This window comes from Mauremys reevesii, linkage group 19 (genome assembly GCF_016161935.1).
Source record: "Mauremys reevesii isolate NIE-2019 linkage group 19, ASM1616193v1, whole genome shotgun sequence".
In the NCBI taxonomy this organism is placed as follows: domain Eukaryota; kingdom Metazoa; phylum Chordata; order Testudines; family Geoemydidae; genus Mauremys; species Mauremys reevesii.
Window position 1 is genome coordinate 10623828 of NC_052641.1, and position 18453 is coordinate 10642280.

General features: G+C 49.1%; 1 protein-coding gene across 7 annotated transcripts in view; it reads right to left on the reverse strand.

Annotated features, from left to right (window-relative positions):
• The window catches only part of ASTN2 (astrotactin 2), a 622345-nt gene that overhangs the window by 388246 nt on the left and 215646 nt on the right, over positions 1-18453 (reverse strand). For all 7 annotated transcript variants that reach the window (XM_039506369.1, XM_039506367.1, XM_039506370.1 and 4 more), the window contains one exon: positions 3908-4054. In XM_039506369.1, coding sequence (XP_039362303.1) covers positions 3908-4054 — 147 coding nt within the window. The remainder of the gene's footprint in view (positions 1-3907; positions 4055-18453) is intronic.

The following is an 18453-nucleotide window of genomic DNA, read 5'->3' on the forward strand; positions in this document are numbered from 1 at the left end:
TTACAACTAGTCCCGTGCAGGGCTCTGTGGTGCAGCTGATCCCAGTAAAAAGCCAGGGTCAAGTCACTTATATAAGCCACATCTTTTACCAGGGCAGGGCATCAGCATGACGATTTGCACCCACTTGTGCACAAACAACCCAGTATAGACAAGGTCTAACTCTGAGAAAGAGCCACATGCTCCATCTTCCTTCTGCTCCTCAAGCCGATTCCCTCCCGTTCCTCCCAATTCATCCTGTGCAGAGCAGCAGACAGGAAGTTTGCCTCTCCTCCCTCCTGCCCCCTCTCGTTTCCACACACATTAAGGGCTGCGGTCCAAACAGAAGAATTAGCCTCCAGTTTTGAACTCGGCTATTCCCTTTGCTGAAGAGTGAAATTAGCAACAATCTGTGCTGAGGAGAAGCCAAGCCAAGAACACATCCCTGGGTGTCATTAAAATTTCCTGCCCCAGCTCAATGCTGTGATCTCCTTAAATGTTTTATAATATTTTGCTGCCAGCCTGGCCCTACCTGGGGATTTGTTGTTATTTAAAGGAAGGCATGGCTCTAAGCACTTCTCCCTTCCAAGACAGGGCCTCAGAGTGCCGGTGCATCTAATGATGAGATTTCAGGAAAACAGATCTTTGCTGCAAATTGTCACTGTTGCTCCCAGTTCCATCTAGGAGCCCTTGACTCCATTTCTCATTACAAAAGGAAAAAAAAAAACGTTTTCACAGTTTATAATGATCTTTTACAGTTTCGTTGCAGATTACATTTCCCTTCTCCTGCAAACCTTTTCACCACTCCTCTCACCGCTTTCTCTTTAGAAAAGCCATTAAGGCGGGATGGGAGATCAGCCCGTTTCCCCCCAGTTTCAGAGCGATTAATCTGTTTTATTGGTATTTCAGTGTCATCTCTGCTTGAATGTTCTGGGTATTTGCATAATTTGCAGTACCACCCTCTTCCTGGAGACAGGAATGCTATGGAGTCACCTTATATTTCATCACATTTCTCGAGGGTGCAGTGTCATTGGATGGTTCGAACTATGGACTAGGAGTCTGGGCTCCTGGGAAATAGTCACACCACTGCCTTGCTCTGTAACCTTCAGCAAGTCACCGTAGCTCTCTGTGCTTCAATTTAGAAGACTGTGAGTTAGGAATAGCACTCATTGCCTTCCATGACTATTGGGGGTCTTGACTAGCATTCGGCTACTATGCATTCGTGCAGAGCCTAGCACCGCAGGGCCCAGAACCTGACTGGGGGTTCCAAGCGCTACCAGAACAAACAATTTGTGATACACCAAGTTCCTTGGATGCAAGTGGATAGAGAAGGAGCAGCAGCCTCTCTTATCAGGGCAAGGGTTGCTTGTTTTCTTTCCTAGTCACTGATTACTCATGAACTACAGTCTGTGGAAACACCACTAACACTCACTCTAGTCAAAAGTCTGGACCCTCCTTTTATTTATTTCTTGTTTTGAAGGCTGCGGAGAAGTAACTTGTTTCGTTTTGACATCCATTTCTCACACACACCCTCTCCCTCTTCTCAACCCTGAATTTTTCCAACTTCAACCTCCAGCTGCAGAATGGAAACACACACAGCATTGCTGGTAAGGGCCCAAAGGTTTGCTTTTTATAGGATACCCAGCACGTGCATCCTCAAGACTTACATCTTATGTTGCAAAACAGGTAACTGCCCACCCTCCGTCCCATACTGCACGGAGGTCTCCTCGGGCCTAATTTGAACGCCTGACCCGAACGCGACTAGCCCACAGCTGGCCTGACCCACGCCTGAGAGTGCCAAGACATTTTCAGACCCAACCCGAGCCTTGCGCTTGCCGCTGAAGCTGGGTCAGCACCCCCGCCACTGCCTCATGCTTGGGACATGGCCAGCGGGGGCTTCCTGCTCTCCGTGCCCATGATCTGTCTCCAGGCACCGCCTCGCCGCAGGGTCAGCGCAGCCACCATGGCTGTGTGTCCCGCTTCTGCTGGGCAACGCCACGTCGCCGCTGCTTGCGTGCTATAGACAAGAGGCGCTACGGCTCATCGGCGCATTCGCTATGCAGTGCAGCGAGGCGGTGGCAGCCGGCAGGAGTGGGGCACGCAGCTGCCACTCTGCCAAGCCTATGGGCAGGAGAAGGTGAGCAGAGACAACCCAGCCCAAGCGTGTTAGGTTATTTTCATACCCAAACTGAACCTAACGTGTGTAATCAGGTCCCAGTGCGTTTGGGTCTAGTTCTGCAGGCACATTAACCCAGCCAGTGCTTGTAGTGCTCATCTGCACGAGTATTGTTTTGGGGTGCACTAGATATCAATGCAAATTTTGCGGGCACCAACCTTGGAAAATGTCATCATAAACACAGGGGTTGGGATGTGTGGGCCATTTGTGATTCTGTGCAGCATTAAATCGCTATGAATTCATTTTGAGGCCAGAGGGGACCATTAGGAGAATCCAGTCTGAATGCTGCACAACACAGACCAGAGTGTTTCACCCAGTGAGATGGAGGTGCCTTAAATTCCATCTCACCACACTTGGTCCCGTCAAGGGTAACTTACTTTCCTGCTTCATAAGCATTTGTCCTCCCCACCAAAGCTAGCACCTCCGGCGAACAGGCCCCTGAATGGATCAGAACCAGACGCCCAGCACTGCAGTATGGGTGCAAGCTAAAAGTGACTGCAGCTGCCTACACAGCCCCGGACTGTGCACGGCACGTTTCTTTTGGACGAAAGCCCCCCCTCAGCCTGTCTCAGGCGGAAAGGAGACCACAGGAGCTGAAGAATTGGAACCGACTGAATAATGGGTCCCGTCTTCAGGAAGAAAATGAAATTTGCCCTCGTGTTACTGAAAAGTTGCACTTGACGCTCACTGCACATTATATGGAAAAGGTCAGTGAAACAACAAACACAAGAAGCCAAGCTGGCGAAAGCAATAAATAGTGACAGCCGCCTTTGTCTAATTCTTCAGAGCCTCTCGCTCTTCGCTCCAACACCGGCAATTTCACATTCTCCGGAGTGGCGAGGGCCAGAGACAAAAGGCTTCACTCTGACGGGAGGGCGAGCATCCATGCAGCTTCCCGGGGTCTGCCCGGGAAGCCCAGTGCTTCACTTCAGAGCAAGCAGGGATTTCAGTCGGACACAGAGTTATAAAACAGAGGTGGGGGGGATATTTCTGCCTCCCCCTCGTGCCAACAGCTATTGGGTTTTAGATCCATGGGGCTGGCATCTCTCTGTCTGAATTGGCTCTCTATGGAGAGCCGAGGCAGTTTCCCTGGAGGTACGAATATAATGCAGTCAGCAGCTCTGCTGTTGGGGAGAGGGAGGAATCTCAAACAAAAGCTGAGCAGCTCTGATGCCAAAAATACAAATGCAACATCAAAGAACGTCCCCCTCCCACACAACCAAACCCATAAATCACTCCATATTCGCCGCGTCTTCCTCACAGCCTCCCCGCACCTTTTCAAGTGTGAGCGAATGCGGTGCTGCTGAGGGCTTGCCAGATTGTTAAACCCCCGAGACTGAAGCCTTCTAGTTATGCAAAAAAAAATTAAAAAATACATGCAGACAGAGCCTGACGCAGCAGTGAGCCTCAGCCCCGTCCCAGAGAGTTTGCTCCCTGGGGGCAGAGAGGAGAAAAAACTCTCCATGGCATAGTCATATTTCTCTCCCTGCTGGGACTGTCAACGATTGTGTTAGGGTTAGTGTGGGTGGGGTGCTGGGGGGAGGGGGGAGCTAGTGTCCTATAACAGATTGTCCCCAGGTGTTTTTCTAGGCTGCCCCAGCACTAGGAATAAAGTGAAGAGTGGAAAGTCCCCTGAAGGGTGGTTTGAGAAAGGGGAGTTCTAGGAGGCACTTGGGAAAGTCACAAAGAGAAGGACTCTACTGACTGGATTGGATTTGGAAGCTCCAGAGGGAGGCCTCGCTCTCAGGGTCTTACCGTCCGCAATGAAGTGCTCGGGCACATGAAGCGTGACCTTCACTGTCAACGGGCAGGAGAGCTGGGTGCCACACACCATGGCCAGGATGCAGGAGCTGACTGCAATCAGCGTCAGGGCCGTCTTGTTCACCGGACTCTTCAGAGAGCCTGAAACGCAAACAGACACGCAGATATACCCAGAGGCCAATGTGAAGAAAGAGCATTTGGAGCTAAAGGGGAAAGACGTGGGTCCAATTTGCTTCTAAACCATCATGAGCAGCGTGAAAGAACAAGAGCAATTAGATCTAACTCTTTGGGGCCCTACCCCAGCTCTGTTTCTGGATATTCATCCGTACCAGTGTCTGAGCACCTCACACTCACTACGGGAGGTCGGGAAGTGCTGTCCCCATTTTACAGATGGGGAAACCAAGGCGCGGGGCAGATTAAGTGACTTACTCAGACTCATATGGGAAGTCTGTGGCTGAGCCAGGAATTAAACCCCAGTCCCGCTCCAATGCCCTGTCCACTCAACCACTCGCCTGCCTCAGTTTCCCCATCTCTCACTTGGGGATAACACCTACCTACCTGCCTGCCTCCCAGTGTCGTTGTGACACTAAATTCATCAGTAACCGTAAGAAGGCGATGGTAGGGGAAACTTACGTTTGACTAGAAAAATGCTTCAGTTAATTATGTCTCGTGCTGAAGGGCATTGCAGTTAATAGCAAGCCATGTTTGAAAAAAAAATCAGTTCTGTCGTGTTAAAGCTTAAAGAACCCGGAATCACAGGGTTAGACCGGGGCACAAGGGTCGTCTTGCCTAGCGCCCTGCCGAGATGCAGGGTTTGTGGTGTCTAAACCATCCAGCGTTTAGGGGATGTCTGCCTGGCACATTAAGCCCAGGCTCGGACTCAGGTTTAAGTCTAAGCACTCCCCTGTCCACCCACAGATCAGTCTGACGCAGGTCGGCCAACACTCAGGACGAGGGTCCTAGGACCCTGCAGGGGAGGTGGATCAAAGCCCAAGTCCCACTGTGACTGGGATCCAAGCCCTGTCCTGTTGCAGTGGATGCAGCGTTTAACCTGCAGACCTGAGTCAGAAGGTCCGTGTAGCGGAATATGGGCCCTGGCAGCACGGCTGTGAGACCCGGGTCCAGCAATTGTAAACCCAGGTTTACAATGCTGGGTGGATGCTTTAGCGCAAGATGACCCGTCGGGGGGGCACAACCCTGGAACAGCTTGAGTGACTGCCCCTCCCGGCAGCCCTCCCCCTTCTGAAAAGCAGCCCCCTCACCCCTCCGGGAAAGCAGCGGCCTCTCCATGCAGCTCCCACCGCTTCCTCTGCCTCTGCCTGCAGAGTTAAAGCAGCTGGACCTCTGAGCAGCTTCCAGCTCTCCCTCCACTCTTGCCTCTCTCTCTCCCCACCCAGTGCAGCTTGCTGGCTCAGCTGCTCTGAAGGGAGGGGGCCCTGCTGCACCCCACATGCCTCTTCCCCCCTTCGCTCCGCCCAGGCACACATCGCCCCCGTTGGAAATCCTGACTCCACAAGCCCAGGTCTCACAGAGCCGGGTTTACAATGTTGTGTAGACATACCCTCAATGTCTTCAGTCTGAAGCTTTTCCATCCCATTATTTCTTGTGCTGGTTGCATTTTGTTAAGATTAGTCACTCCTTGGACCAATCCCTGTTAAGGCCCAATCTTTCAGAAGCGGCTACAGTTCTTGGTGCTCCAATTTTTAGGTGACCCAACCTCAGCCACCTTAAAGGGGCCTTAATTTCAGAGAGCAGGTGCTCTGGGCTTTTTGAAAATCTGACTCCTTTAAAGTGCTTTAAGTTGGGCATGCGCAAACTGAGGCCCCCAAAAATTCATGTTTTAAAATGCAGACCTAAATTTTCATAACTTCAACTAATGAAACGATTTTCTTCAAACTTGGCTTGTTTTGCAGATCTTGCTAAGTCTTAAAAATATCAAGCCAAGTCTCAAGGCTGTGTGCAGTGTGCTATCATTAACTACACCTCGTGTCCTATGTTGGTACCATATTATATATTGCACTAATTAACAAGTGATACTTAGATGCTAATTATTAATATTTCTATACTCACAGACGTCTAACAGTCAATTCAGTGAGCAAGAAAACAACCTGTGCAGAGCAAACCAAAGCCAGAATATTACAAGAGGAGTTTTATTTTGTCAGTCTCAGATGTTTACTGCTTCTTTCGAAACCCAGCTCACAAAGGGCCTTCCTGAAAGTGCTAGCTAAAATATTTTCTGACAGTAGGAAGACGGACTCCAGTTCAGGCCACCGCCATGCTGAAGGATCCCAACCCTACTCTGACACCAGAGTGATGTATGGGTCACACTGAGCCATCTCTCAATCTCTGTAGGCCATCTGTCTAACACCACGGATCATAGACCATAGGCACCTCAGTAATAATTCAGGAGCGGTGGTGCCTTTGAGGCTGAAGAGAGAGCCCAGATCTGCAGCTGCCAGGATTAATGCTCTGTGTCAGCTCAGAATATGGCACAACGCTCGGTGCGAGCAAGGTTCGTTTGATTTGGGTCTTTTTAGTGAAGAGGATAAAGTGAAAAAAGAACTCAGCCGTCTGCAGCTCTGGACAAACCGGCCCGGGGACAGAACCGGCTGTGAAATCCTACAGTGTAACACATTGCTAAGGAGCCCAAGCCAGGCCAATGGCCCATTAGCTTTCTGGCAGGAGAGGCCAACTTGCTAGCTCTATACAATGAAAGGGAATTGAAGCGGTGAATGAGATCGATAACCATTGTGAGACAGCAGATTACCTCATGGGACGCAAAGCTCTGTGTACCAATGGCTCCTATTGGGCCCAGGGTGGTGGTGACCAAATGTCATTACCATCTGCCAGCTGCTTGGCAGCCCATGCTGAACGGAGTCTGTGGTTGCCATCTGCTGCCCAAAGAGGCACCCTCACAATGGCCACCCACGCTGGCACTCTCCAGAGATGCCAGAGCTTGCATGGTCCACTGAGGACAAATCACCCTCTCACCGACAGCAGCCCCAAGATACATTAGTGGGGCAGGGTGGAGAAGCTCGAGTTGCTGCTGTTCGTGCTGCATCTGCTCTCGGTCACAGGACTTCGCTTAATAGATTGCACAAGCACTAAAACTGACTTAAGGCGACCTTGCATTTAGCAATTCTGGGATGTTTGGGAAGCAGCCCTGTAGCATCTTAGAACCTTTTTCAGGAATATAAAGACACTTAAGTGAGAGCACTGATCTCCAATTAACTTGAGCCATCACTGCAGCCTCTGTGACAGTCTGACACAGATCACTGAATTCCCAGCACAGTTGACTGTCTGTTCGGAATTCGGGGAAAGCGATTTATTTATTTCTGGAACTCAGTCTCCTTTCCGACCCCCACCTCCACACACGCACAAATCACATCAGCAACGTGAGACCTAAAATGCATTTGTTTGAAAACAACAGGAAATACATCCACTGAGATACTCCAGTGCTCTTTACCTCATAATTTGATCGAGTCTGCTTTTAGAAATATTGGTGTCAGAACAGAGAATCACATTTAAGTTGGATGAGCCAGATTTGAAGCTAATGGAAATATATGCACCAAAAATGCAGATTTTTTTGCAGCGCGCTGGAGGTTTGCAAACAGGGTAAAGGTTTGGGTCTCAGGAAGGCACTGAATTAGAGGTGCTGATCTGCTGGACAGCTCCCTGTGACAGAGGAGGGGAGAGTACAGAACATGGATATTTACACAACACATTTCACATTCCACATGTCCCCAAAGAGCTGTACAAGCACCTTCCCCACTCCCAAAATATACCCACCACCCAAACTTCTAGCTCTGCCACCGACCTGTTGTGTGATCTTGGGCAAGTCACTTATCTGGGCCCATTTTCCCTGTCTTGTTTATTTAGATTGCAAGCTCTCCAAGGCACAGGCTTGTCTATGTGGGCATACGACCAATCCTGGCTGGGGCCACTAGGTGCTTTTGTAACCAAAATATATCGGTGAGAGTGGAAACATTCAGAGTCACAATAGATGAGAGACCTCATAGCAAATTCATATTATTTTGCCCTTATAAAGCCCCTTTCAGCCCAGGATCTCAAAGTGCTTTAGAACCATTAACCCGCAAATCCCAGGGAGATAGGCAAGTATTACTCTGCTTTTACAATTCAACTGAGTCACAGGTATGGCGGCTTGACAAAGGTCACACTGTGAGTCAGTGGGAGAGCTGGGAGTAGAAAGCAGGGACCGTGACTCCCAATCTCCTACCCTTCCTACGTGCACCATGGTTCTTGATGCGCCACCATTCACTCCACAACTTGATGTTTTTTAAAGAAAGTGGCACGTGAACCAAAAAAGCAACCACTGCACAAGACCCGACGACCCCCTCTTCCTGCAGAAAAGCAAAAAGTTTGAAATAGGGGAAGGCCTGAGCATCTGAGCTCCTGGCCAATGGAGCTGAATGTCGGAGGGAAGGAACAATGTACTGCAGTTCTCATTTCACTGCCACTCTGCCCATGTCCCCACCCCCCCTCCGTTTCCCTGCTCATTTTCATCGTGTGTATCTAATTACTGACATCCCGAACAGTAAACGCCATCGCCCAAGGGTGGCAAGCAGGGGGCTCCGTTCAACCGAGCCGCAATAACGGGGCTTATGTTTGAGCTGAAATTGGATTTCCAATTCAGCTCTTTATTGCTCGAGGCCAGTCTGCTGCCAGGTTCTAAGGGACGCTAGCTGAATACGCAGCTCCTTCCCTCGCTCATCAAACAGAGGGGCATTTCTCTCGTTTTCCATCCCATCGCCTGCTCTTCAGACCACTAACGCTTCAGCAGAAGCACTTCTGTGCTGTGTTTAAACACCCATCTGGAGATAAACAGCTTAGTGCCAGATCTCTCTTAAACCCAGGGAAATGGACGCTTTACAACCTGTCGCTAACTAAACAAACCTCCAGGGGTTAGGCCAGAGGCGTCTGGGTTTGAGAGGCACAAAACAAAAAAAATCCACCCTTGCCCCAGGGATGTCCAAACTCCCAGGTATTCCAATAACCGCCGGCAATCATTGAATTGTCTTAGGTGACAGGCTGGAGACCCAAGCTTTGCTGCTCTGAATTTCTCCCCCCACGCCCCTTCCCACAAGCCTGGGACTACCACCAAGATGTCCGCACAGCAGTTTGCCAGTCCCAATCCCATCTAAAGGCTGGCCCCAGGTTTATGCTTTACAGGCGGGGCGGGAGCAGGCAATGGATGCTCTGGATGGAATGAGGCTGAGAGTTGGGCAGCAGGAGGCCCAAGGGCGTGAGGGGAGAGAGGCGAGGGTCTGTCTCCGTCCCAGGCAGTGGCATACAGCTCCGGCCAGCTGTGAGCTCCATCGGACCTGTGCCGGCTGACCCAAGCAAGGGGCAGCGTGGAGCTGCAGTGCCCCAGTGGCAGAGCGGAGAAGGACCTGTGACTTGGAGCCATTATCCCTGTTCTCCTCCCACCTTATTCTAGATTATATCATATCACAGCATTACCCACCCACCCCTTCACTCCCATGCACCTGGCTGTGGGTGCGGGGCAGAGTCAGATCTCCTTTCCTTCCTCTTGCATGTATGGTTTGGGGTGGGGGTGAATTGGGCAAACAGCCTCCCCTCTCTTCACCGCAGCCAAAGGCGCAATCTGAGCAGGGAGACAAGGAGGGGTCTTACTCCTTCTCTGGCTAAGTAAAGGCCTGAGTAGGGAAGGCAGACGCGCCCGGGCTAGACTCCTTGCACCAGAGGTGCAGGTGCAGGAGGAGAGGGGCAATATTGCTGAGGACTGAAGCACATGAAGGTGGAGGAGAGCAATGCTGGAGTAGCAGAAGGGATGTTGTACTCTCTAGGGCTCTCCACCCTCAGCCTTCCATCCGCACTTACGCAGTCACCCAGCCTTACAAATAATAAGCAAGCTGCCCAAAAAATGAATCCCTCCTTTCCCCTACCCCAAGGCAGGGCAGAATGAGAGGCCTGAATGGTTTGCTTTAGTATTCATGCCAAGTTGGGAGTCCCCATAGAATCACAGAATATCAGGGTTGGAAGGAATCTCAGGAGGTATCTAGTCCAACCCCCTGCTCAAAGCAGGACCAATCCCCAGACAGATTTTTGCTCCAGATCCCTAAATGGCCCCCTCAAGGATTGAGCTCACAACCCTGGGTTTAGCAGGGGAATGCTCAAACCACTGAGCTATCCCTCCCCCCATGAAGAACCTGCTGCTGACAGAGAGTGTCTGTCGCAGACAGGAGGGTGGCAGGGCCCCAAACCAAGGCAGCAGGGTGTGGCGGAAGGAGCGTGAGGAATGAGACTGGAAGCCATGAACTTCTGGACTTTAATCCTCCTTCCACCAATGACTTCGGGCTTGTCAAGCGGCAAGTGAGCATGTGGCAAGCTGGGGTGTAAATCTACAGCATACTAGCACGTCACTCACTAACTGTCCACGCGCACCCTGCCGCTATGTGCTAAAAATTCCCTAGGGTGGTTTGAGCTACTGCTCTTTGAAACAGGAGAAGGTCAGCGCTCACTAGGGAACTTTTAATGTGCAGCAGCAGCATCCACACAGACAGTGCTCAGCACGCTATACTCCAGCTTGCCGGATGCTAACTGGTCATGTAGACAAGCACTTAGGTAGCCTTGGGCAAGTGACTTCAACTCTCTGTGACTTAGTTTCCCAGTCCGTAAAAGGTGGGATAACGCTCCTTCATAGGGTTCCTGTCTGACACAGGCCCAGCTCTGTGGAGTCCTCCAGTGGTGTTATCTGCCCGACTGGCTGGGTTAGAGCGGTGCAATGATTTGTTGCCTTTGAAGTCTCAGCCGCAAGAATGCCTGAACACAGTCTGTTTGCATGCCATCTGCTTGGCTTCAAAGTGAAAAGTCATTGGTGATCCCTAGCTGAGGATGAAGGAGGAGAAACCAGGAAATGAAGAGATAAGGAGGGGAACGCAAGAAGACATATTAAGGAGGAAAAGGACTTCTCCTGAATTGGAGAACGAATTGGGGCCCTCCTCTCCCACACCACACTCCCCAACTTGTGAGCAAGGAGAAGACAGATGAATGTGAAAATTAAAAGCAAACCAATCCATTCTAGGGCAGAACTGCATCAGAGTTTCTTCCTGCTACCGATCCAATTAACCACTGCTTAATTAGACTGGAATGCAAAAAAAAATTCCAAAAGAAAACCTCCCCTTGGAAGTCTCTGATCCTGTACGTACAAACAGCTGCCACTTCGTTCAGAGAGCTCCTGCCACCACCCTCTTTTGGGTCGTTTTTTTACACCAAGCGCCAATTAGACTGGCTCTGGTCTGCCTGAGAACACCCAGTCCCCTTCTGCAGAGAGTTTGGAAGCAGCCTGCAAAGGGACTGAAGATTTTGCACCTACTGCAAGAGGAAAATAAATTCAAAGCCACAAACACTCCACATGCAGCCCTGTGGCTCATCTAAAATATCATTTACTTGTGCTGCCAATTACTCCTTCCACTGCCTCCTCCCCAGCCCCAATATCTGGCACATAAAGGGCAGAAAACTCTGATCTGGCTCTGGGAGTACTGCTGACATTAAAAAGGAACATACAGAACACGTATAGATTTTAAGCAACACTAATATTCTGCATGCTCGGCAATATGATGTTTCTAAATCAGGCTCAAATACATGCTTGGGAGATTAGTCTATAAAAAATAAACTTTAATTACTCCATCTTTCTCAGTGCACAGCCCATAGCATTGGCCATATGTGGTGTTAAGTGCCAAGTACTCTTCAATCCCCACCCCCCCAAGATATAATAGTTTAATACCTAATGTTTCAAGACTGCTTGGATATGAAAACATATTTCTACCTCCCAGGAAAGACGGGGATGTAGAAATCAACCTCCTGAACTGCTTAGCAACTGAACTGCAAATCCTACAGAGCGCACATCAGTGGGAGGCATGCAAAGGCACCTGCTAATGAGAAAACAGCATTTTTAACATGGAGAGGGTGTGTTTCAGCTTGAATTTTGGCAGCACAAAAATGCAGCCACCTCTGGGGTGGATGGCAGGGAGTCCCCAGCCACCTGAATAGAACCTTAACGCTACCGAAATGGCAGACTGACCCTGAGGTGGAATCCTGTCCCCACCCACAGCACACCCCATACAGCTTTCCTTGCACCTCCAAGGAGGGCTACTTCCAAAGCATTCAGCTGTCCTGTGCATGTCAAGAGAGGTCGCTGCCTCTAATTATCTCCCTTTATGTTCCAGCGGAGGCTCGTTAATACAGTACAACAGCATCTCCCGACGCCCTCACACACAGAAACATCTCAAGGTGTTTTACAAGCAGGAGATCATGTTAAATCAAATCAAATACCAATTAAAGATTAACAGCGATGTTGGAAGGCTGCTCTCGCTGGATAGCACCGCTCGCTGGGAAGAAACACTGCTTTCTGTAGCTGCTGCCTGGCAGGCTCCTACCCCACCCCCAAGCCAGCCGGTCCCCTTTGCCCCTCCACACAGCCCATGCCCCAGCTGGGGAACCCACAGACATTCTGTCAAGGCAGTGTCCCCCAAAGAAGCTCTAGCAAGCAAACCTTCCCTCCGCCATTCAGTGAATGTCCTAACAATTCTCCCCATCAGCCCAGAACCTGAGCCAGCACCCCCTACCTGGACAGTCTTCCTTTCGCCCTCAGACCGGGCTTCCGGCAAGGCAACCAGCCGTCTCTGAACCCATGTCCGCTGCCCTCCTCCCCACACAGTAAGCCCAGAGCAACAGACCTTCTTTTCCCAAGTTTCCGCCAACCACACACACTGCCTTCCACGTCCATATCCCAGGCCAGGCTTTCTCAAGCCCACCGAGACCTTCCTCCAACCACGCTCCCCTTGCCAGGCTCTTCCCCACAGGGGCAGGACAATACACTGTGTGTTTGTGTGAGTGTTGGGGAGTCGGGAGGTGTGGGGGAGAGATAATGCCATAAACTCCATGGGCCACATCCAGCCTTTGGCTAAGTAAGGGTGTGTGATCCCTGCTGAATCTGCAGGACATTATACCTCCCCTCACACAAGAGTCCAGCTTCCATCCTCCTTGCTTCTGGGGGGCCTCTTTTCCCCTTCCTCTCACAGAATTCAGGGAAGTCCCAAGTAAAGGTATGTCAAAGCTGCACCATTTTGATCTGGCTTTCAGCTGCCGCCCCCCCGGTGCATTTTGGTGTGTCAGACTCTGGGGGGGTTGGTCCGGGCCAGTCTAGTCCCAACCTACAGCCCTTTTGTTGGCAGCATGGACTGGACTTTGTTCCATCTGCCCTGGTTTGGCATTGACCCCGAAACTCGAGTCATCTCCCCCAAGAAAGCAGCTTCTTTACAGAGACTGGTTCCTTCAGATAGCTCTGAGGAAGGAAGAGAAAAGATGAAAGGAGAGGGAATGGACCAAGGGTCAGAGATGGAGGAGGCGGAGGTGGTGAAACACACAGGAAGGCAGATGGGGGAGGACTAGAAATATTCAGGTTTATTAAGAGCTTGATCTTGCTTAAGGGTAGAGCAAAGAAGACTGATAACACTAACATGTATGAATGATATCAGCCTGTCAACACTTCCTCCATCAGAGTTCGAGCTACTTTAACTGGTATTTACAGAGGGGGCGTTATTTTGGGGCAAGGAGTGTGCAGATGAAACTGTGAGCAGTTTTTATAAGGGAGATCCCATCAGTGAATGCAGGAGACTCAGGTGCCTTTCTCGGTACCCTGAGCTGGCTCCGGGATTCGCATAGAGATCGGGGATTCAGCCAGCCCATAGCAGCCCATAAGCAGCATGGGGAAGCCAACTCCTTCCCTGTGCAGCCTGCACGTTCCATTCAGCGTGAAGATCCTGTGAAGTCTTTGTTAATCTGTTTTTAATACCCTGGGTCTCGGCTGGTTATATACTTTGCGTTTTAACACCCGATGCATTAAATCAGCGGTCCCCAACCTTTTAGTCTGGCGGATGCCAGATGAAGGACCGTGGCGGCGGTCGAGCATCTGCCGAAATGCTGCCGAAATTCGGCGGTGACGCCTCTGGATGACGTCGCTTGTTGGCATTTCGGCAGATGCTTGACCGCTGGCCAGGACGTAAGCGCATTTAGATGCCCCTGCGGGTGCCATGGCACCCACGGGCACCACGTTGGGGACCCCTGCATTAAAAAAATGTGTCTGTACTTAGTATTTATAAAGTTTCAAATATTGATCTCTCTCTCACACTCTCATTCTCTTGTTTGAGCTATGGGGCCTGCCTTTTGCAGAGAGATATTGTGTGGGAGAGAGTCAGTCCTGATAAGAGGGAGGACGGGGAGAAGAGAGGGGAAGCCAGTAGGCAGGGCACATAGAAACAGAAGGTGCAGGAGGGAGGGGGAAGTAAGGGGAAGGGAATAAAAGACAGATGACGAACAGGCAGAGGCTCTGGTAGTTGCTCTCCTTTCTTGGATGATGGGCAAGAGGTTACTTGCCATGGTCACCAGCACTAGATAAGCTTTTGGGTAAAATCATCAGGAATCTCAGTTTCCCCAGAGAAGCTTCCATCCTACTGAGTGTTTTCTGCTCAGTCAGTGAGGGTTCAGCAAGGAAGAGCCCAGTACCTTTGCAGGGTGGCTGAATCTCAGTGACAGGGAACTGGACAGCTCTGGGCTCACATGCTACCCAAAGACAACGCAAGGCAACAAAGTGCTAGACACTGATCAGCAGAACAGGCCGGCTGCGAGTCCTCTGCTAACAAGGCGTTAACTTTGGCAGAGTTTCCCCCCTCCTTACCCAGATGCTAAGGGGAAGGACCTTAAGAACAGCCTAACTGCAACCGCGGCCCAGGTCTCCTTGGGAGGTGATCCTGCTGGTGAGAAGAGGAGATAGTTTGCAGAGGTAGGTGGGCCGGGGCCAGCTTTAGCTGCCAGAACCTCAACCCCACCCACAGGAGTTTCTGAGGTCCCAATGCCTCTGGCTGTCCCCAAGTATCAATCCCCTTGCCCCCCAGCAGTGCCACCACCCAGCAAAGGTTAACAAGAGCATCCTTAGACGTTCTCAGGGAGGGAGCAGCTGATTTGCTAGCAGGATGCAGCAGAGGTATTGCCTCTAGAATGGATGGCACAAGCTGGACTTCCCCATTGGCCAATGCAGGTACTATCTGCCCTGTGTGTGGGCTGCGGAGATGAGCTCAAAAATGCGGGGCCACACCCCCTGAAACAAATCAGCATGCAGAGCAGCGATTCAACAGCTGCATGTCAGAGGCTCTGTCTACACCTGGGACTAGCTCCAACCGAACTGTCAGTGCCCATCAAACGGAGCAGCTGCACCAACACTGACAAGAGCAAGCCAAGGCTGCCGCTGCTTGCAGTCGGTCCTGATTACAAACATGGGTAAACCTTAATTAGCTCAATCAGCAAAAGCCCCCAGCCTGTCCTTGGACATGCCCAAGTCCAGATTTTTCCAAAGAGCTGTGCATTACTCTCTCTGTCAAAAATGGTATTACTGGTTTCCGAGCCACTGCTAACTCAGAAGAAAAAGATCTTGAAATGCTTATGGATCAACGTCCTAACAGATAAAACGCAAGACGGGGTATCAGTTGGTGCCTGCTACAGACCACCATATTACACTAGGGAAGCGGCATGACCTGCTCCTTACACACCTATCTATAATTAGAATTGGAAGGATTAGATTTTTACTGGCAAACATTGATTTCACTGTACACACACAAACCGATGAAAAAATATTTCCATCAAAAATAATCCAACTTTACAGATAGGCACAGAAAGAAAAATGCTTCTTGAGAACTTACTAGTGTTTGATTTAAGGTTATTTACTTTGTATATTTTGACATATGATGTTGACAATTCGTGTTTTCACTGTTATCTCAACAGCTGTCATTAAACAATTATCTGACACCTTCCCATTGTCTGACCCCACATCATTTCCCCACAACTGTGAACATTTAAATATCGGTAGATAAAAATTGAAAAACAAAAAAGGCTTTAAAACCCATAATTCTGTGCAATGGTGAAAATTATAAACATTTTAAAAATGCTTAAAATAACCGTCAATGATCTCTGCCAAAATGATAAAGAAAATAAACATTGAATTCTGCCAAGCCTACCTATAATGTGTAGGAAAAAAACTGTGTGATGATGGGGGATTTCAATTTGACTGGCATATGCTGGAAGTCTCCTGCTTCCGGTACTAAAACAGCCTTAGAATTTCTAAGTATTATAGATGATAATTTCCTAACTCAAAAAGTGTTACAACCAACGAGAGGGAATTCTATATTAGACCTCATCTTGACAGATCAAGAGGAACTGATCACAGAACTAAAAATTAATGGTAGCTTAGGTACAAGTGATCATGATTTGATCACAACTATAACGTGCAAACAGAATAATGTATGCAGTGTTGTTGTAGCCATGTTGGTCCCAGGATATTTGAGGGAGACAAGGAGAATAAGGTAATGATTTTTTATTGGAGCAACTTCTGTTGGTGAGAGAAACAATCTTTCAAGCTTACCCAGATCTGAAAAGCTAGTGGGGTCTCTCGTGGGTCTGTCCTGGGACTCATACCATTTAACATTTTTATCAGTCACCTGATAGAAAATATGAAATGATCACTGGATAAGTTTGCAGATGACACAAAAACTGGGGAAGTGGTAAATAATGAAGATGACAGGTCACTAATACGAAGATCTGGATCACTTGGGAAACAGCACACAAGCAAACAGTATGTGTTAGAATATGGCTACATGTGAATGTATACCTCTCAGAACAAAGAGTGCAGGCCACACTTAACAGGATGGGGGACTCTATCCCTGTGGTGGATAATCATCTCACATGAGCTCCCAGTGAGATGCTGTGGCCAGAAGGGCTAATGCGATCCTGGGATGCATAAACAGGGGAATCTTGAGTAGAAGTAGAGAGGTTATCTTATCGCTGTAGTTGGCACGGGTGCGATCATTACTGGCACACTGGTATCCACTTCCAGCATCCACAATGAAAAAAGGATATTGATAAATTGGAGAGGATTCGGAGAAGAGCCACGAGAATGATTAAAGGATTAGAAAAACTGTTTTATAACAACAGACTCCAGGAGCTCAATCTCTTTAGCTTAACAAAGAGAAGGTTAAGGGGTGACTCGATTACAGTCTGTAAGTACCAACATGGGGAACAAATCTAAGAATGAACCCTTAAATCTAGTAGAAAAAGTAGAATACGATCCAAAGGCTGGAAGTTGAAGCTAGACTAATTAAATATTGAAATGAGGCATACAATTTTAACAGCCAGAGTAATTACTCACTGGAACAATTTACCAAGGGTCATGGTTTGGTCCTCGTAACTGACAGCTTTTAAATCAAGATTGGATTTTTTCCCCCTACAAGATATGCTCTTATTTCAGGGAAGTTCGCTAGCCTGGGTTATACAGGAGGTCAGACTAGATCACAATGGTCCCTTCTGGCCTTAGAATCTGTGAATCTTTGCTGGGTAACGAGCCTATTTGAAAAGATGGCTATTTCAGAGTCAGCTACACCTTTGACTGGGTTTGGGCTATTCCACAGTGTAGACAAGACCTTGTAACACATTGAGAACCAGAGCCTGAGGCACCGGAACAGGGGGGCTACAGGGCCATGCCCCCCCATTTTACCGGCCATAAGGATGAGCAACCAGGGGAAGGAGACAGAGAGGAGTGAGCAGGGGGTGAGGTCTTGAGGGGAAGAAGCAGCACGGGAGCAGGGCCTTGCGGAGAAGGGCCATGGTTTGGGCACTGCTGGCCTCCCCACTTTGAGGGAACTTCTGCCACTCCTGACGGGAGCAGTCTGAGATGGGGCTTTGTGCAGCCAGAGTTACTCAGCAGAGCGAGATACAATCACAACCAGCAATGGCTTTTTTCTATAAGCAAAACCAAAGCTGTAGTGCCCAGTTTGGCATACAGCCCTGTCCTGGGACACTTGGGCTTCCCAAAAGCATCCGCTCCCAGAAACAGCCACTCAGAGTCCTTTTGCTTCCCAAGGAGAGGGGAAGCTGACCCGACATTAACCCCTTGTTAGCAGAATTGACATATCATCAACCGGCTGGAAAGGACAAGGAGATATTTTATTAAGTGTGGAAAATTCCCTGTGTGAATGGCATGCAGGCAGACTAATACCATAGTTAAAGGGACACAGTCAACCCAATCATATATCAGGAACAAATTCCTTTGCCTGTGTTACTAAAATTGCCTTAGCGTATTGGAGTGGAAATAATTTTTTTACAAATCCAATTTGCTTTCCCACTCTTTATGCTGTTTACTTTTTGCATTTCTCTGGCCACGGACAATTAAAATCAATGAAGTCCGTTTCACTTTCATGTCCTCAGCACTGAATCGGTTGAGATGCAATCACTTTAGAGATGCAGTTATATGTTTAAAGACAGCAATTGTTTTTTTTACTGGAATTGTCTTTCACACAAATCAATGGAAACTCTTCTATTGGGATTAAGGTTTGAAAACAAAAACAAGCCAATCCTGTTTTTTACAAATTACAACTGCTGGGTCAAATCTGAGTTGAGGCCTTCACTTGAAAGGTGGAAGACAGTTTCCACTATAAGCATAATTTAAACCC